The following is a 20,700-nucleotide window of genomic DNA, read 5'->3' on the forward strand; positions in this document are numbered from 1 at the left end:
CCATGGAACAAGTTTATGAGGACGCGTTACCAAAACAAAGGCTTCTGTTGGAAGTACGAGGGAAAGCCGGAAAACCGTGGCGTCTCGGATATATTGTATGTTGTACAATATATTGGATATATTTATCAATACCCGTTAAGTGGTTAGCTAAGCTAACTATGTGTTTTAGCGTACACGCTGTTTAGAAGGTGTTACTTTGATTATTTCGGTGGAGGATGTCTCTAGCCGAGCAGAGCCAGCAGTGGTACCCGACCAGCGTCCAGGTGACGGTCCTTCAGGCGCGCAACCTGCGGGTCAAAGGCAAAAATGGCACGAATGACGCGTACGCGATCATGCAGGTGGCCAAGGACAAGTTTTCCACCGCGGTGGTGGAGAAGTGCGTGGAGCCTGTATGGAAGGAAGAAGCCACCTTCGATCTCCCGCTCTTCCACCGCGGGAACGCCGAGCGCTGCACCCTGTACATCGTAGTCATGCACCGCGCCCTGGTGGGCATGGACAAGCTGCTGGGCCAGGCCGTCATCAACCTGCTGGACCTACAAGACGACAAGGCCCGCAAAAAGACCGAGTAAGTTTAGGATCAACTCTGTGTCACGCTGAGTCAAGGAGGAAAAACTCTCCATATTCCTTTCTCATAGTGTAAATAACTTTTAAACCAAACCCCATTTAATCCCAGATCAGTTGTAGATAACCTTCAGTGTTCTTTCATTGGACTATACTAGAAACCAGCTGGAGAAATGTTCTGGAAAAACAGTAAAAAGTTGAACAAAACGTTTTAAAATGTCTTTATGGACTTACATGTTTTCGTTTCGTTTAGACGAAGATAATGAAATAACTTAACTGAAAGAATTTCTTTCCTACCACCACAACACAAACATGCCAAGAGATAAAGGTTCTTCAATGGTTCTTTACAGCACCATGTCTTCCACAAAGAACCGTTTTCCCTGTATAGGGTTCTTGAGTTGGGCTATCTGGTTCTTTGGAGATTAAAGACGTTCTTTATTCTTCGTTATAGGTTCTTCAGACCAATTGATTGGCTCTTTAACAGGTTAAAGTGAACCCTGTATGGTTCTTTTGTGGGACTGGAAAAGGTTCTCCTGGCATCACTTTTAAGAACCTTACTTTGGTTCCTTAAAGCACTAACGAAGGGGTTTTTGAAATGTATTTATTTAGAGAACTTCTGATAACTTTTGGTTCCTTGTGGCACTGGTGCTTTAAAGAAAGCTGAAAAGGTTCTTCACGGTAGGGCCACAAGGAACCAGAAGTTATCAGAAGTTCTCTAAATTTAAAAAAAAACAAAACAACAACAACCCATTAGTTAGAGCTTTAAGAAACCCAGTAGGGTTCTTTGTGGGACTGGAAAAGGTTCTCCTCGCATCACTCTTAAGAACCTTACTTTGCTTCCTTAAAGCACTAACTTACTACTTGTTCATATGCAAGTTTAATGACCTCATCGATCGGTGTATTAACCAGTCCAACTCTCATGGTCAAGTTCTGATGATGTACCACTTTATTACCATGTGTAAGAGTTTCCATGTGAGGTTTCGGTGCTTGGATGTGTAATATACTCTAACAGGGGCTTTTCGTCTTGTTCTGCTGGTGATCCAGCCCAGTTGATTTCCCAAGACCAGAGTTCAAGCCCGAATCTCTGTTCTGAAAATCCTGACCAGATCAATCATAGGGAATGAGCACAGTCTGTAGTTTTGTCTACTTCCATGTCCAGTCTAATTTGTTAAAGGATAAATAATTAGCCCAACGCCTGTACGAGGTGTGCCTTCAGTAAGGAAAACTTGGAACACTGTAGGGACAGTTGGGAAACCCTGGTCAAGGGTGGACAAATCATTAGCCCAGACAAAAGCAGATTGCATGTCCAGGTTATTGTTTTTGGTCTGTTTTTTGTCTTTTTTTTTTCTTTTCTTTTTTTTTCCGCAGTAGATTTGACCACAAGGAAAATGGGGGGGCCAACTAGTTGTTGAATTCCTATTTATTTATTTATTTATTTGTTTGTTTGTTTATTTTACAGAAGTTGATTTGATATGTAGCTACTCATGGTGGTTTAACACTCCTTGATGCTGTAGCTATAGCTTATTCTACTTCTTCCAAATCCTACCACCCGCTGAACTACACAAACCAAGACCAAGATGTGATCTGATCTGAGATAAAGACGCTAGTGAGACTCGATTCGTATCTTGTACGTGTTGAACACCACTTCTCGTAGCCGAAACGTTGGCCACCGACTCGGTGCCTCTTTTGGCGAGAGAACAGAAACACGACGTGCTTTGGCTGAATGCGTTGTGATGACGTCACACGATGTGACTTAGCCCAAATCTGTGGGAAATCTGCGGAAATTGTGAAAAGTTGCACGCTCCTCCGAATATTGCGGCGTTTCCTTGAGTTTGCATTAATGTCAGCGATCGCAAAATCCTGGAGAGACTGAAAAGTCATAAACTTGTTAGTTTCCCTTCGTCTATGTTAATGCACTTAACTAGCTATCTAGCACGCCATATATTATCACATACCGCACACCGCTGTACGTTATTAGGCTTTTTCTATATATTTTTAGGTTGTCAAATCATTGCCTGGGCAGCTCATTGGAGTGTATATTTGCCCGGTGGGTCAGCAAATTAATTTATCATTTGTCCACGCTTGCTAGTCCAGCTAATGTGCGAGCTGTCAGTTGTTGTGCTTGCTCACTACAGATGTACAGTCGACCTGCAAATGGCCAAAGTGATAGTCCCTAGTTTATGTAGTCCCACCCCAACATAAAGCTCTTTTCATTTACCAGGATTCATTTGCTCTCACTTAGTCTCATTCTGCTGTAGCGTGACTCATTTATTTCTAATGTTTGCTCAATTCCCGTGTTTAGTGTAACATGTGACCTGAAGCCCAGAACGAAACCCCACACACACACACACACACACACACACACACACACACACACACACACACACACACACACACACACACACACACACACACACACACGATACTGGGTTGTTATTGAGGGCCACATTCCTGTGTTTCAGCAGTCATCACGGCTGATCCATGTCCAATTCCTCTGAACCTGATTTTATTAAGATGTGTATGGGAATTTTGGAGAGTGGCTGCACTGTTGTTACTTAGAAGAATGTTACTTGAATGTTTGTGTTCTGATGAACACACTTGTATATGGTTAAGATGCCGGTTTAGTTATTGTTTTCTGCTGCGGTCGTGGTTCAGCAGTTAAGGCCCATGGCTACCGAATCATCAGAAGGTTAAAAGTTCAAATCCAGGCTGCCGTTGTAGAGTGTATCTGACGCCTTTAACTCTCACATGCACAGCACTGCTGAGTCAATGCATGTAAATAAATGTAAATGCGTTAATGCAGAGTTCAGCCATCATAGTATATAGGATAACCAAAACACAAAGCTACCCAGGGCTAGAAAACAGAAAATGGGGAAGAAAAAAACGCACCTCAGCCGAGGCATGGTCTGGCTGTATAGTTATAATATATGTATAGTTATAATAGTTTTCTTCGAGGTGTTGACACGATGTGCTGCGTGATCTCTTATGTTTTGTTTCCCTTCGTCTTGTTGAAATGCCATTAACTAATTTGTCGTACGCTATTATAGGACGTTAACTACCAGTTTTTAGGCTCGTCAGGTAGGTTTCCAAGCAACCGAAAACACGAGACTGGCCAGCACATTGGAAGTTTTTCTGGCCCAGTAGGCTACATGTTATCAGTTATCCATCCCCGGATCTTAAATTTCATCAGTAACATCACAAGCCTGTTTAGAAGAGTCTGAGGACGGGGAATTTACAGGCCAGGCCTTTTTTTCCCTCCCCAACAGTCTCAAATCTCATCATGATTTAAATGTTACTCTGAGTAATAAGGCAGACTTTCATAGTCGTTCGTAATGAGAACAGTCCTCTGTAGGATCACATCCAAACATGTTAAGTTGTTTTGTCGCACCTGCTTCTTGCCACAAGGAACATCATTTACCTTCCAGTCTAGGGTTGGGAATCGTCAGATACTTTGTTAGGGTTGGTCACGGTTCTTCTGTTTTTGTTCTTGGCCCATCCCTGTCGATCCAGTCGCATGATGCGTGACAGGCATTGCTGGCTGTGGACTTTTTTTTATGATAACTGGCTTCCTGGTTGCATTTAAATTTGCTTGTTGAGATCGCTCCACCTTCTTAGCGCTGCACCCAGCCTTATTTGAGTTTCAGGTAATCAGAATAGAGGGGGAGGGGGGGGGGAGGGAAAAAAAATATCAATAAATACACCAGCTTCCAAGCTCAGTGGTTAAAGTGCACACCAGAGGCAGTGACATCATCTGTTTGCACTCCAGGCAAACCAACCACACACACACACATTCATCCTGGCACACCACATGAAACTGGAAGCTATGAGCTCGTCAAGGTCGCGGCAAATAAACAAAAACAAAAAAGAGCAGAATGGAAAATAAACCGAGAACACCAATATTTCTATCCTAACTTTTTCTCAGTGTCATATTTAATACTGACTATTACTCATAAATTGAATCTTTTAGGCCTGATTAATTTCTGCTAATATGATTGATGGGCCATGTCAACCCAGAACATTTCTCAAAGCTGTATAAACATGTACTTTATGTATTGGCTATGGCAGCAGGTTTTTTCTTCTCTTTTTTTTCTTCCCTCCCTTACATTTAACTTGTGTATTTAACGTATATTGTGTTGCTGTTGATTTTCTCAATTCTGATTGGTCCATTGGCTGTGACAGTAGTTCCGGCAGGAATTCACCTCACAAGTTTATCCACCTTTTTTTTTTTTTTTTATTTTTTTATTTTTTTTTTTTTTTTTTATATTCCTGAACGCGGAAGTCTCGCCCGGCTTAAACCTGTTTTATATTTCCCGTCTCCGATATTTGGAGTCAATTTAGCGCATGTTCCTTGCTGATAATTTGATGTTAAACTTGTGAAAATGGCTAAAAAAAAGTCACAATCACAGTCTTTTTACAGTGCGTCATCCATCAACGTTTAATGGGTAGATGGCATGAAGCTATGGCCTGAGGTCAGCTACATTGATATTATAAACTACTTCGTTTTCTCTGTAGCAGTCGATGGCGAAAAACTTACAGACGAAATTACAAATGCACGAAGGCATATAATTAAATGTACAGCAATAAAACAGACCAGGTTTTGTACACGAAACACGCCGGCTTTATTCTTTTTTTTTTTTAAACATTTTTTAAAGCAGAAGTCAGAAAGTTAGCAGCATCGGTAATTTATTTTTTGCCACTTGGTATCAGGTGGGCGTTCATGTCCTAGCTTGATCCCTGAGCTCATTTCTATTTTTTATTAACACTCTCAAAGTTTCTGTTTTAATTAATTTAGTCGCTCTCTCTTAAAGTTTTATTACGGGTTCCTATAGAGACCGGAACAGGATATACAATCCATCATGGCGGCGCTCATTGGTTTCCCGGGAAAAAGGACGAACGCAGTAATATCCACCTAACATGTTTCTATAGTAACCGCTAATGCACTGGGACTTGTATTTCCGACACTCCATATTATCTATGACTAATAATAAATGGATTAAAAATTTGTCCAGTGACGCTTTCTGTAAGGAGATTTACGGAAGGAGTCTCCAGTGTCAGCACATTGTAACATTAAGTCGTCTGCCACAGGACATTCTTCAGGATTGTTGACTTTGCACTGTCGAGTTTTTACAGTAACATGCCTTTTCCAGGTAACTGTAAAGCAAATAAAAAAGTAAATGTGAACTGTTTATAGCTGCTATAATGTAAATGATGACTGGGATGAATTTGTTTGATTGGACATTCCACAGCTTTTAAAAGTAACTTTATATGGATAAAAAAAAAATACAGTGTCATTCTGTGTCAAATTGTAATCGGATGCACATTGCTTTGGTATAAGAGAAATGAACCACTTCAGGGTGTGCTTTTTTATTTATTTTTTTAAAAAAAGTTTTATTTTATAGATTATTTTTCTATAACAGCATGCCCTCGGGAGTTTTATTTCTTACTTAATTTACGTGAGGAGATTAACAGAAAATCATACTCTCGCTCTCTGTGTGTGTGCCTAAGAAGTTAAATAAATAAATAAGTAAATAAAAAGCTCAGTTTGCTATTTTGAACTTTTCCATTTGTACAGTTTCCACGGTCATACCCTGGCTAACTGGCTTCCATGCTTCATTGAGTATTTTTGGTGTCGGGTCACGGGACTACTCGAGAATGTTAGAGGATGTTCGTGGACCTGGTTCTTCATAGACTGGATTTTTGACCTTTTTATAACTTTTAATCATATACTATAATACACACAGACATAAATCCTAATTCGAAATAGGCCAACCGTTAATACCTTCTTGCTAACGTTCACAAGAGAGTCTGAATACGGTATAATTTCCCTGTGGATGTGCGACCAAAAAAAAAGGACTTTTTTTTTTTTTCTTTTTCTTTTTTCTATCTCTGTGGTTAATTGATTTGTCGAAACTATAGCAGACTTGTACTGGAAGCCTGCATTCACTTCCTCTTGCCATAGAGAAGTTCAGCTCAGTGATAAATCCTGTTCGCATCACACCATCTGTCACCTGGAAGTCTCCCAGTACGCCTCTGTTTATGCAAACAGAGAAGCGGGAGGCGTTTCCCCTAATTTGCCTTCTGAGCTCATCTGGTTTTGTTCAGATGTTCCTGAGAAAAAAGACTTGTCTGTCTGCCTGACGTTCACTCCCCGGTTAAGCGACGGTGGATTTTTAAAAATAGTGTGGCACGCGGTCTAATCGTAGACACCTACTCAATTATGCTGGAGCAGTTTGGGTGTAGTTTGGCTTTTGAAACAAGCTTGACGTTTCAGAACCACACACGGTTACGCCCGTGTTAAATGTCAGGGGCAAAATTTCGGCGTCAAAAGAAATCGTTTTAGGTTCCCGTTCCAGGTTCGTTTCATAAATGACCTACGTCGTGCTTTCTGTTCGTCAGTTATAATCTCAGGCCTTATCTGTTGTAGAGGCATAATGCTTTATCATTATCGCGATCTTTGTGAGGGACGTTATTGTAAGGTTCAGAGTGCGGTTTGGTTTGCAGTTTCTCTCTCTCTCTCTCTCTCTCTCTCAAACACGGACACACACACACAGACTGAGTATTGAATTCTGCTTCTCCTTTATCTTGGCACTTGCTGGTGTCGAGTTACTGTCCTACTTTACTGTAACGTTGATACGGGAGCATTAGCTGCTCATCGGCTTTGCTTTCCACCATGTCCTTTTGTTTTGTCTCTTCTGAAGGAATGGCCTGAAGGTTTACCATTGAACATGGCTACTTTCACACAAACACAAATGTTTACACAAAAAAAGTGTCGATTTTGTTCAATTTGACCAGTGTATTGTTGGTGTGCCATTTAATTTGACTCTCTGAATTATCTTTTGTTTATTTTATCCATCAATGCGACACTTGACCTTCTCTACCACGCATAGGTTTTTGCAAATTATCATTTCATTTGTAAATAAAATTTTAAATAAATCCATCAATGAACGATCGTCAGCTCAGCTGACGTGATATTTGTGAATGCAAGCGAATAACCAAATTAATTTTAAAACATCTCATTTGAATATATTTTGATACAATAATATTTAAACATTTAAATATAATATTTAAACATTTTAAAAACTTTCCCAAGGACCCCCTGCAATTACATTACTGACCACTAGGGGTCCGTGGAAACACTGCACCAGATGATGGCGTACACAGTGTATAGTGCAAGTGTATAATATATTATTTGGGACACAACTTTAGTATTTACTCAGTGTTTTCAGAACAGAAGTAACGTAATGAGTAGACGTACCGCACGCAGACTAACTAATCGTTGATGACATTCGTTGACAACGATTTTCATAATCGATTATTATCGATTAGTTGTTGCAGCTCTAATTCCAATATTTTCCCGAACGAGTGTTTATGTACCACGTCTGTAGAGTACATGCGATCACCGTGGACAAGAATTTCTAGATGTTAAATATTACATAATACACACTTACAAAAGGAAGTCGTTTCAAGTACTCAGTTGATTGAACTTTCAGTTCCTTTTAAAATGTAACGCAGATTTACAAACTATTTTCTAACAATGAAGGAGAGAGAGAAAAGATTGAACAAGCTGGAGTCTTTCTTTATATTTTATTATAATCTGCAATATGAAAATTTGAACGATCCAAAAGCATTCGAATTTACATTTGTGTATGCCCTATTGTTGATCTGCGAGAATATTATTTGCTAGAGATCGTACATACTTTAATGAGAATGCTCTTGAGTACAGGTTCAACCTTGCTCCAAGTACACCAAGTCCAAAGCACAGGGGTGTAGAGTTACGTCTTCACTCTCAAGTCCTTCTCACTTTGAATAATTTATTTGACTCTTTCTTGCTTTAAAGAGATTCTAACTTGAACATGTTTGCTGTCCTTATCTCTAATCCTGTTCTGCTTTAAATAGTGCTCTGTCCATGTTACATGGCAGTTGATGCGTGTTACTAAATATATTGCCAAATATCGTTTCACACCCTCATTGAGAAACCCAAGATCACCAGCGTTAAGCGAACAAGCTGAAAAGACTGGTGGAACAAGTTTGGCAGTTGAAGATCCAAGAGTGTTTTCTCTGTAAACATGGATCTGCTTGTGGAGAGGACACCCGGTACCCGTATGAAACCATGAAGCCATGGTTCCGGTTAGCCGATTAGACTAGGGTTAAACCGTCCTTCTCCCGAATGGCTCTAAATGAAATGTCTGGTTCATTCCCAAAGCAGAATCATGTTCCGAGCATGCACTCTGACAGGGCTTCATTTCCTTCGATGGAGGTTGGCTGTTTGTCTTGGCTTAGTTGTAGCAGCCTGATAAGGCGCTTGCAATAATGGTCTGTTTTTCTGCCTTCCCCCAGAAGAATCTGAGCTCTAGGTTAGCATTTCCTGATGCCATAATCAAAGCTATTTGGGTTCTTCCATCTCAAATTCTCCAGTGTAAAAAGAGAGGGGGGGGAACCCCTCAAGGTCCTGTGTGCTGTCCTTACATTATTTGGCAAGAGTGTAACTCCTATTGTGCAAGGTCATTTTCTGTTGGTTGGTTACATGTGTAGAGTTATCTGAGATAAGCTCTTTTATCTCTACCTCAAATAACCTGGCCATTTCTGATACGTTTTTATTTTTCGTGCTGAATTGCGTAACAATGATGTAAACCTGAGGAATGTGGAGGATTCTGAAACGAGCACTCGTCATTAAAGCCAAGATTAAGATCTTTCACCTTCATGGAAGGAACATGTCCTCGTGAGATGGTGGCTTGTTTCCACTGGCTACAGTGTGTCACGCACTGATGCTTTTATGACTCGGCTGACTTTCGGCGCGCTTGTTAACCCCCTCTTTCTCGCTCGCTCGCTCTGCTGGTTCTGTTCTTACTCTGGCTTTTGACATTCATGTAGATGAATGCCTGGTAAGCAGATTTGATCGCTAAGCTCCACCTAGCTTATCTTGGTGGGAGCTGCCTTACTGAAATCCAAACAGTAACTTCTCCAGTGCAAACTCTGGTTTTCTAGCTCTGAGGCCATGTTCCTTTTGTCTTTTGGTTCTCTAAAAAAAACCCCACTTCACTCAAACTGGTTCCCACTGAGTGTACATACTCCAATTTCAAGTGATCAAATCCAATTAGTTTGTGCTGCCATATTTGTGTCTAGAAAGAGTTTATGAATATGCCGTATGTGTTTCCAGTAGATCTGTTGCAGCTGCAGATTATGTATAGACCTCAGACGCTCGGTCATGGTTCTGATCTGTGTTCAACTGCCTCTGCCAAAGGTTACAATTCACTACTAAATACATACATATGCTGCATCCCAATTCGTAACTAGGCAACACCGTTGTCTTCCGTTACATGACGTGTTGATATGTCTCAGTACTTGCACATTCTCTTTCTACACAAAAAGAGTACATACTTTTAGAGCACAATATAAGTGGGCGAAGTAAAGGTTCTGGGAGTGCTTCAGCATCATACTTCGTATACAATTTCACATCTTCAAGATGGAGGGATTTTCAGTTTCTTGGTAACCTAAAGGTTTTTGGGTTTTTTTTTTTTTTTTTTTTTTTGGTCATTACGTTTGAGAGGAAAGAAAGAGGCTGGTGAGAGAATGACTTTTTATAGCTGGTGGAACGTAAGTGATGGATGAAACGATTGTTCCACAACAAGTGTAACTATAAACATAAAACATGATGTATCATTCTTTCATTGTTTTTTTTTTTTTATTCTTCCCTCTAGTTTCAGATAAGTTCAGTAGTTGGCAAGTTGCTGTAATTTTTATATATATATATATATATATATATATATATATATATATATATATTAGTATGTGTATGTATGTGTGTATATATGTATGTATGTGTGTATATATGTATGTATGTGTGTATATATGTGTATATGTGTGTGTGTGCGTGTATATGTGTATGTATGTAACACCACAGGACGTGCCGTTATAGGAAAATAGACACCTTTACATTAGTAAAGTTTGAGTAAATGGGCTTCAGAGTTGAGTTTCCTAAAACGGCACACCCCATTGTGCTGTACTCCTTTCATTATCTCCTTCATATCAGTACAATGTATATCGTCGTACTGTCCTGAAACAGACTTCTCTGTAAGTGACTCTGTCTCTGTACTGAATCGTTCCAGTGCTGGGACTGTCCATATGAACTTCAGAAATATCAGAAAGAAACTGCTTAACGCGTGTAAATACGACGGCTCGTGGTATTGTGACAGCTCACACATGGTTGTTCCTTCGAACGTCCTATCGGTTTCCTTCCTTCACGTCCAGCCGAGATTTTTTATTTTTATTTTATTTTTTTTGCTGGAGTGTCAGCATCGCTGTATCTCGTTATCCCACGGTTGAAGTGTTTTATCACAGCTGTGTGTGTGGGGGTGGATAAAGGCATGTTATTTTACTCTGAACAGCCTCTCCCGAACAATCCTATCTGCTAGTTGAGCTGAATACAGGCTAATTCCCATGCCGAGAACAGAAAGCAAGTGCTGACAAAGCACAAAGTTGTCCTTTTTTTTTTTTTTTTTTTTTTTTTTTCTCTCCCTTTCCTCCCACTGGCCTTTCGTGACCTGTAATTTGTTGGAACAGGCAGAGACTTCCATCAGCACCAAATACACTAAAAACGGTGATATTTAAAACCTTGCATACTGAATTTAACTTTAAGAACTTTGTCTGTTTTCAGTTGGTACAAGCTGCTGGATAAGAACAGTAAGGCAGACAAGGAGAGAGGTGAGGTTCTCCTGGACATCCAGTTCATGCGGAACAACATGACAGCCAGCATGTTCGATCTCTCCATGCCAGACAAGCCTCGGTCCCGTATCTCCAAGCTCAAAGACAAGGTTCGGGGCAAGAAGAAGGACGGACACGCTGACTCCGCTTCCGCTATTGTTCCTGCCACAGTTGGTCAGGTCCTGACGGACAGCGAGGGGGAAGAAGAGGGAAGCACAGACTCTCCCAAACTGAAGAAGTCCTCTAAATTTAAGTCTCTTTTTGGATCGAAGACAAATCTCCACAGAGGCGTGTCCCAATCCATGTCCACCCTCGGTACCCTGCCTGAGAAGAACAGCTCGCTGACCAGCAGCCGATCCTCAGGCCTGAATGAAGAATCTGCTGAAGGTAAAGATAAAAATGTATTTTTTTTTTGTGTATGTGTGCCCCCTTGGTACATGATGATGAAGGTTCATAGTATTTGTATTGATGTATAAATATTAAATAAGATAAGGGTGTTGCATTAGTTAAAATTTTTCCATTTTTCTCCCACAGGTAAAAACAAGTTCAAGTTTCTGGGCCACAAGAGAAACGGTAGCACTGACAGCAAAATATCCCTAGGCCCTTTCACCCTGCTGAATCGCTCCAAACAGAGCACTCCTGAGAGCAACCTGTGCATCAATGGCAGTCACGTGTACGCTGAGGACCAGGAGTCCAAGCCGGATTCTGGTTCCTCCCTCAGCCTGAGCGGCTCTGCGAAGGGTTCCGTCGAAGACCTGCGGAAATACCACGAACGAAACGCGTCTGCTGGCTCCACTGACTCCTTCAAAGGCCTCAGTATTCCGAGTTACAAGCCTGACTTGGCGGAGAGGGAATTCCAAGTCCAACATCGCCCCCAAGAGGACGAAGAGAAGAAGCACAAGAAGGCAGAAGGACGCCTGCAGGAGCTTTTGGATGAGCAGGAGCGGAAGAAGCAGCAAGAGCAAGAGGAGAGAAGGAGAAAACTGGAGGAAGACGAAAGAAAGATGCAGCAGGAACGAGAGAGGAAGCGGCAGGAGGATGAGGAGCAGCAACGAAAAAGGCGTGAAGAGGAGGCAAGGAAAGCAGAGGAGCAGAAACGCCAAGAGGAGTCCAGAGTGACTGACAGGCTCACTTCTCTTTTCGGCTTAGGGCGGAAGAAAGAAGAGCAAATAGCCCCTGCTGTGGAGAGTCCTAAACAACCGGACGTACCAGCTTCAATAAACCCATTTGAGGAGATTCCGCTCGGCTCAGACAACCCAGATCCACAGGAGAAATCAGCAGACTCGCAGAAAGAGGTGCGAACTGCATTTACTCCAATACCACCCACCAGCGGCTTTCCAGCTCGTACAGCCAAGGTTTCAGCAGTCAAGCCCAGGTGAGGGTTTTTGTTTGTGTTTTTTTTTTTATTTTTTATTTATTTATTTTTTTTATAAATATCATTAGTTGCCTACGTCTTAGTAATTTGGCATGTTCTTCAGAGCACCTTACAAATGTGCAAAGAGCACAACAATACACACTACATTGAGATTGCCGAGACCTCTTTCTTAAATGTAGACTTAACAATGTGCAGGATATTTTTCTTCAAGCTGGACCCCATGGATGCATAATAAAAGGTAAGCTGAGCTGTCTACCATTCAAGTCAGCAGCCTGAATAAGACGCTCTATCTCAGTAAAGACGCATGTCATTTTATTCCTCCAGCTTGTCTACTTGACCTCCTATGAAGAACGTTGTCATCTTTTAGAAAAACTACTTCAACCCCTACGTTTTTGAATATGTCTCGATCTCAGTCACTGGAGACAAACATCATGACACATTTCATACGTTAATGGTTTGGAAAACCAGTTTGTGTTCTGGCACATTATTTGAACATGAATAACAGACAGGCAGAACCATTTCTGCGAATTAAAAGAGCTCGAAACAGCATTTTAATATGGTAAAGAATCCTTAACGGCAGGTTAGCTTTCTTAATGTGGTGGCACCCAGAAAATCCTTTTCTCCTAGCACCCAGGAAATCTTCCTTTGTTCGGTTTACTGTGGGTAGCTAGTTGCGTCCCTTTTGAAAATGTGGGACAAATCCAGACAGTCAACAAGGCTGCTTCTTCTAAATGTTGATCGATTGTCTTACGATGGAGAAAAATGCCATTCTAGTTGATCGTTTTATTTGGTGCTCTAATTTCAGTACAGTGTCGTGTCATGATCATTGAAATCTCACCAATGTTCCAGACTGCCAGGTATTTATTATATCAGACGCAATCAGAGGCGAGTCTAGAACTCTATAAATGTGGACAAAGCCCCTTTCCTGGGTCTTCAGATTATTAACACACACATGTTCAAAATAACCCACAGTATTTAAAAAAAAAAAAAAGTTTAATGTTAAGATTACTTCTAGGTGCAAATTTAGGTTGGAGCTAATCTAGTGTACAAGTGTTTTTAGAGTTTACCTCCAAAAAAAAAAATTCCATATCAATTATTCTCATGTAAGATATGGAATATCATTGCTTACCTCAGTGCATGTTTCCACTTCAGACTTTGGTTACTATTATTTAGCTTCAGTCTATTCAGAACAGATGTTTTGTGTCATGAATTTCCAGTGGAGGTACAGGAACTTCATGGCTAAGGCATGCTAATTTTCTTCTCCTGTAGCTAATTGAAAGGCATTTGAGTCTTGACTTCCATGTGTCCTTCTCGCCTCTCTTGCTGCGCTCTAGCATTCTCTCTAGAATCCATGTTATTTGGCTTCTGAATTTGAACCTTGACTTAATAACCCGTTTTGTTTTTTTTGTATTGACGTCTCTAGTACTAATATATTTTGTCCTACAGTAGTTTCCGATTTTTTAATTTTTGTTGCCTTGACTACTCCTAGCTAACCCCCCCACCAAAACCTGGTCCTGGGTACAAAGTAAAGAAGAATTTCTCTTCCCATCTGGCTTGAGTCAAGTCTATAGGACTAGTTTGGTAGGGATGCTCTGATTGGTCAATTGTGAGGGAATGTAGCCTGGTGGGTCAGCTGAGGTGCTTAGGTATGGAGAAGAACAGGTTGTGGATGGGTAATGTGACTGTGTACTCGCAGGCTGCGTGACTACCGAACACGTTGTGAGACTTGGAATTTCTAAAGCTGTACTTGTTTTGTCTGGAAAACTTCTCAGCTTTCACAATATAAGAATGTGTTTAAATACAGAATTCTCTAATTGGTGAGTAATTTTGCTGTTCTAGTACATTGTGGTCATTAAAATGAATAATTCAGCTACAGATTTGCCGGAACTGCTTTTTATCGGCTAGGTAGTTCATGAACAAACTCCCCTGTATGTTTTTTATTGATCTTTTGGTTAAACCTTCTTATTCCAATTAACGACATTTTGCTTGTGTTTAGACATTCATTATCAAAGCTGTATTCTTTTGATGGTCCTCTATGGGCCCAGGTAATTCATTGAATATGATTAAAATCTCCCAGAACTACTTGATGGCTATTATGATTGAGGTGCCTGACTGTATGTTCTAATGATCGTCAATGCACATACATGCCGGAGCAGTAAACAACCAGTTGAATGAATTACTGTGGAGCTTCAGACTGGAATGTTACAGTACTTTTTAATATGTGCAGTGTTTTCATTTCTGTCTAGAAACATTGCAGCTGAAATGATAAGGCATGAATTAGATTAAATAGGCCTTGTGACAACACTGATTTAGTGTTGTGCGAGTTAATATATTGGTTTAATTTTGGGTTTAGCAGCAAAGGTTTACTAGAGATCAAGGACTGAAATTGTTGTTTTTTGTTCTTGCTCTTTGGCAGATTGACTCTCAGTCAGAAGACTGAAACAGATAATACTGATTCCCTTGAATCCCCTGTCCCCTCAGACATCCAGAACTCTGTTCCTACTTCTATTTTTCCCCCTGAAGCATCATCTTCTAGTGATCCTTTTGAGTCTTTCGATATGTTTTCTAACCTCCACTCTTCTATGGCACCTCCTAAACCTCAGAGAACCTTTTCAGACTCGTCAACAGGCAGCACGGAAAACACCAATAGCTTGTCTGAGAAAAAGCACAGAGCCCCACAGTCGCCTGGCTATCCTGGGGATCCTGGGGATCCGTTCAAAAATGAAAAGTACCATCCAAAAAATGGAGTACAGGTTAATTCGCCAACCTCCGAGAAGATTGAACGACCTTCACTTCCTCTTCCTGACTATGAATCTCTTTTTCCCAAGAAGAGACATGGTGTGATGACCAACACCCGTTGGGAACACGTCATTGCTGAAGTGAACCAGAGAAAGATGACTTTTCAAGACGGTAAAAAAGAAATGAGCGTAGATGGTCCTGGTGAGCCCTTCTCAAATAAATCTTCAATTTTACAGGAAAGGAATACATCAATCCTCGACCAGCATCCCAGAGATCATCAGGTGGTGTCCTCTGCCTCCACAAAGGCAATGGAGCCTAAGCCGCCTCTAATTCCACCGAAACCAGCTAATTTGGCAACATCAAAGCAGCACCTTGAGGTTAATTCTGAGCAAGGCCGTACCCACGAACGATTATATTCTGTACATGGTGAAAAGACCAAAACAGGTTTGGAAAGAAACCCAGGAGCATTGGTCCAGAGTCCAGAAGACGCACAGATGAATGTAAAGGGAACTTTAAGCCCCATTCCTGACCTCACACTTGATCACATCTCCATGCCAAAAAAGGAAAAACCAACACCAACAGCCAGGAGTGCAAAAAAGTCAACTTCACCAGCAGATCAAAGCTGTGATGCTGATACTACAGGGTTGCCTCTAGCCAAACCTAGGCAAGCAGCTCCAAGTAAAGAACCTGTCCGACAGGTTCAACCCGAGCGAAGTATGCTCGCTTTTACATCCTCAGCAAGTTCTCAAGCAGAAAGAAAAAACACAGGTTCTGTGACGACTAAGAGTTTGTGGGAGGATGTAGCCTTTGAAGAAGGAAAGCTTATCCCTGTAAATAATACCGATAAAACTGTTAATGTGGCAAAAGAACAACCCTTTACAAATGTCACAAGTGCTCTCGAGAAACAAATGACTGAAGTTGACCCTTTCCCGAGTGCCGAGTTAATCTCTCAAGATCCGTGGGCGTTACCACAACAGACCATGGATCAAGATGACTTTTTCACTGGTGGTCTGAAGAAAGGAAAAAAGCTTGAAGATCCGAGATTATCCTCCGATGACTTTGATAACATCTTTGGATCTGTTGCATCTACAAATGAAATGGATCCATTCTTTGTACCCAAAGATGACGCAAATATGTTTTTTGAATCTGTGGGCTCTAAAGATGAAACGGATATGAAAAAATCGCATAACTCGAGCCCTTCCCCCCAGAAGGTATACTCTCAAAAGAAAAAGCTAGCACCTAAGCCCCCTGAGAAGCCTGTAATAAAAGATCCATTCCTTCAAGAGGCTGATGATGTTGAAATAACTGTTTCTAGTCTTGCTGGCCCAAAGGGTGGTGAAACTACAACAGCCACCTCATTGTCTTCAGCTTTTCCAGAACTCCTGTCTGGAAGTGCGTCTGGGGGCAAAAGCACACTCTGTGCCTGGATTTCACCCTCTGAGGTTCAGTCAGGCACATCACATAGCAGTGGAAGTGGTGGGGTATTGACCTCTCGCAGGTGAGAATAACCTACAACTCCCCAACACCACTCTTCCTTTTAAAAAGCAACTACTACTAAACTTTGGAATCCCCTTGGCCTTCTTATTTCCGAGGTGTCTCTCTCTCTTCATACGTTTCTTCTGTCTTTTTGTGGCTATCCTGATTGCAGCTTGTCCAGCAAGAAGCAACAGGCTTATCCAGTCGGTTTGACACTAAAGATTGGTTTCTAAGAACTCAACTAAGCCTGGTTCAGAATACGCATTCATTCCAGGACTAGTCTTAATGTGTCCAAAAACTACATTTATTCCGAATGCTGTTGGGTTGATGGATCTTTTGGTTGCCCATATCCTGCATCTGATCTACACATGGATACGTGGTGTCTGTATAATATTAACAATATAATAAATCTCTGATTTGAACGAGAACTTTGTGTTTGAATCTCTCGGGCAAATTTGGTGGGCTTGATTGTTCCATGTTAGTCTCTTAATGGTGGGAGAACTAACTCCTTTCTTGTGTTTTTGCTCTTCCTCAGATTACTTTCCTTGGCTACCTCTTGTATTGAACTGTAATTCGACTCTGTTTTTGTTCATGTTTTTGTTTACACTAACTTAAATGTTTAAAGTAATGATTCCAAGCTGCACTCTGACATATTTGTATATGTATTTATATATGTATCTTTTTTCTACATATATGGAATTATTGGGTAGTTCTTGATATTTTCATCACTAAAGTCCACTTCTGTTTTTTTTCTTAGACCACACCCAGTGAAACCTTTGAGTCCCTATGAAAGTCAGTCTCCTGGTAGTATTTCCATGGGAAAAGATTTGAAGATTCAAACCATCCGCGAAGTGGCTGAAAAATCAAAGGTGTGCTTATTTGTATGAACCCCCCCCCCCCCCCCCCCTTTAATTATATAAATAAATTTGCAGACATACTTGGGCCCTGTTCTTCATATGGTTGCATAACAAAGACGATTTATGCTAGATCTGTTAATTGTGATGATTCCAAACAGGTTAATTTGGCTCATTGGCTGCATATACTGCATAGCCAAATCAACGACTGGATTTTTAAATGGTCTATGTGCTTATTATTATTGTGTCTTTCAATGATGTTCCTCATGAAGGAATGGAACAGCCACAGCTAGAACAGGTTTCACTTACAGAGAAGGTTTCTAAATGAATGCGCTAATCTAATTCATGCTGAACAAGCCTGTCCTTAATAATTCACGAGTTTACGGACTCGTGTTGGCAACGAGTACGACAGCAATTTGGAAGAATGGAAAAATACAAGATCTTTGTCAAATCGTCAACAATCCAAATCCGACTCCATAAATCGCGTATGAAAAGCCGGGCCCCAGTGTATCTGCTTCCTGTTAATGTTTATTGCTTACGTTAAGCACTCAAACCTTATCCCATTTCTTATATGATCTCATGCGTATCGTCCTTTCTCCAGCCCGTAGAGAGCGGACCATACACCCAGCTCACTCAGGAAGAGTTGATCACCCTGGTGGTGAAGCAGCAAACTGAGCTATCCAAAAAGGATGAGAAGATTGTTGAGCTGGAAGAATACATCGATAATCTGCTGGTCCGCATCATCGACGAAAAACCCAGCATCCTGTTGGCAATGAACTCCAAGGTTTAGGGAGGAAGAAGTTCTTCACTATGACACTATGACGTGGAAGATAACCGAACCTACTATCTACACAACATTGCAATACAATGTTTTGATGAGATGAGCTTCCTACGAACCAAAACCTTCCAAATTGATAACTTTTTTTTTTTGTTATAGACACAGATTATACTCTATGGTTTCACATTCAGGCTTTATAGTTTGATTTGGTTGAGCTTTTTCAGACAGGTGAAAGTGTAAAATGAGTGAAGTAGGACATCTGTTGCTCTGGACTAATATCTGTCGAGTCTGAAGTTGAAACCAAGGAAGGGTTTTTTTTTTTTTTTTGTTTTTTTTTTTTTTTTTTTCTCCCCCTTCACTATTCATAAAGTGGTGACATGAAGGATTAACAACTTTATGGTGGAATTATTCGTTAGTGTGTTTGTTTTATTGTTCTACAAAGCACATATTCAGTAATAGACAGATGAAAAAATTTGTTTGTATTCGTTGTAGCATTTTATTGATCACTGGATGATTATATGTGTTTTTTTTGTTTGTTTGTTTGTTTTGTTTTGTTTTTTTTTTTAAAAAAAAACCCAACACTGAACTACATTTGACTGGTGTTTGGGTTGTTTTTTAATATTACAGTGGTGTCACAGAATCAGCACCCCACCTCCCTCCACCCCAAAAAATATCATTTTGGAAAGTGTGTGTGTGTGTGTGTGTGTGTGTGTTTTTGATTATTGTACTTCATGATGAAATGAGTATGATATTTGTTGCCGCTTCACACCATTAACACTGGATCTTCTATCATCTGACCTTTGCCTGACCCAGCTATAGGTTGTACTCCTCGTCAGCTGAAGATTAGAATTAGTTCAGTAACTTCAAACCTGCCCAAAATGTACACGATGGAATTTCCCCAGTTGTTACGTGATTTCATTCGTGCTATAAGATATTATCGCATTAACTGTTCATTGTTATTTATTGTCTTGGCTGCTGTCTTCAAGAGTTTTAAAGAGATTTTTAACTCATCTCTGCTGTATTAAAATAAATATTTTCCTAACTATATAGTGTACTAATATTGCAACTCTCAGCCCATGTTATGGTACTATGACATCACTGCTATAGAACACTATGTCCATGTTTATCAGTCCGACCTGATCATGGTTCAGCTCTACTAGTGTTTTAACAATTCCTGATTGATGCTTTAAGATCAACTGCAATAAGACTATCATTTATTTTGTATACATACCTGTGCCTTCTTGTGTCCTTATGTGTGACAATTTCTTTCTACATTCCAATGATCAAATATATTTTGGATAAAGTAAGTATATTGTTCAATAGATACTTTTTTTTTGATGGTTATTATATTGAGACAAAATAGCTAAATGTCAATTTTATTCCGCTCTATAAAAGTGAATAAAACTATTTATACCGTTTGGCTGTTGAATTCTTGAGTCTGAAAAAGTATTTTTAAAGTAGAAAAGTATTTATTTATTAGTTTTTTACAGATATTCCACAATTTTAAGCACAACTGTAAAAGAATAAAAAGTGTAAGTAGACACTTTGAGACCTGCTCTTATTGGAAAGTGATCTTCAGGGTTTATCATGTATGCTGCCCTGCCTACTGATGTTCTTATAACAGCATGCTTTCTCTCTTAATAATCAGATTTTCTAGACCGGAGTATGTATCTTTTGTGTTTAAGGGATGACTCCTTCACCCGTAGTGATCCGAATCTGTGACGCAGAATCCATTCCAAGCCCTGTCTAAAGTGTTACACAACTACGTTCCACTAACTGGCTTAAAAATAAGTGCAAGACAATAGTTACAGTATAAGAAGAGACCCACTTTCTGTACTTATAGTTGTTCTTGTTTTTCCCTTTACCATTGTTGTGTCAGCATTGTGGAAGGAATTTAAACCCGAGTCACTTAAGGAAACGGTGTCTACTGTTGCCGTAAAGATAGCCAGAGGTTTTTCTGGTAGATTTTAGACAGGGGGTATTATCAAACCCATCCACTAGATGGTGACATCAGTCCGTTGTCTACAGAGGTTCTCTGTTCTCTTTTCAGTGTAACTGATTGCAATGATGATCACACAACATTGCTGTTCCTTATGACTGAACATTTCACCTTCAGTAGAATGTATCAGGGTTATACATCTCATGCTTCCTGCATTACAGAATATTGTACTCATATTTTACAACATATAACGACAAGGGTTGGGTGGGTTATGACC

General features: G+C 40.3%; 1 protein-coding gene across 2 annotated transcripts; it reads left to right on the forward strand.

Annotated features, from left to right (window-relative positions):
- rab11fip1a (RAB11 family interacting protein 1 (class I) a) lies at window positions 1–19,902 on the forward strand. Of its 2 annotated transcripts, XM_017467961.3 has the most exons (6): window positions 1–565; window positions 11,216–11,649; window positions 11,797–12,637; window positions 15,054–16,874; window positions 17,610–17,721; window positions 18,308–19,902. In XM_017467961.3, exons 1-6 carry the CDS (start codon window positions 216–218, stop codon window positions 18,494–18,496), a joined length of 3,747 nt encoding a protein of 1,248 aa, XP_017323450.1. In that variant the 5' UTR covers window positions 1–215; the 3' UTR covers window positions 18,497–19,902. The 2 variants fall into 2 exon arrangements, with proteins under 2 accessions (XP_017323450.1, XP_017323451.1); XM_017467962.3 differs by lacking the exon at window positions 15,054–16,874.
- Window positions 19,903–20,700: the final 798 nt, after the last annotated feature.

This window comes from Ictalurus punctatus, chromosome 5 (assembly GCF_001660625.3).
Source record: "Ictalurus punctatus breed USDA103 chromosome 5, Coco_2.0, whole genome shotgun sequence".
Classification (NCBI taxonomy): domain Eukaryota; kingdom Metazoa; phylum Chordata; class Actinopteri; order Siluriformes; family Ictaluridae; genus Ictalurus; species Ictalurus punctatus.

Coding starts and splice junctions, on each gene's coding strand:
- rab11fip1a (XM_017467961.3), top strand. CDS start 216: ATGTCTCTAGCCGAGCAGAGCCAGCAGTGGTACCCGACCAGCGTCCAG. Junction 16,875..17,609: donor GGGGTATTGACCTCTCGCAG/GTGAGAATAACC, acceptor TTTTTTTCTTAG/ACCACACCCAGTGAAACCTT. Junction 17,722..18,307: donor AAGTGGCTGAAAAATCAAAG/GTGTGCTTATTT, acceptor TCCTTTCTCCAG/CCCGTAGAGAGCGGACCATA.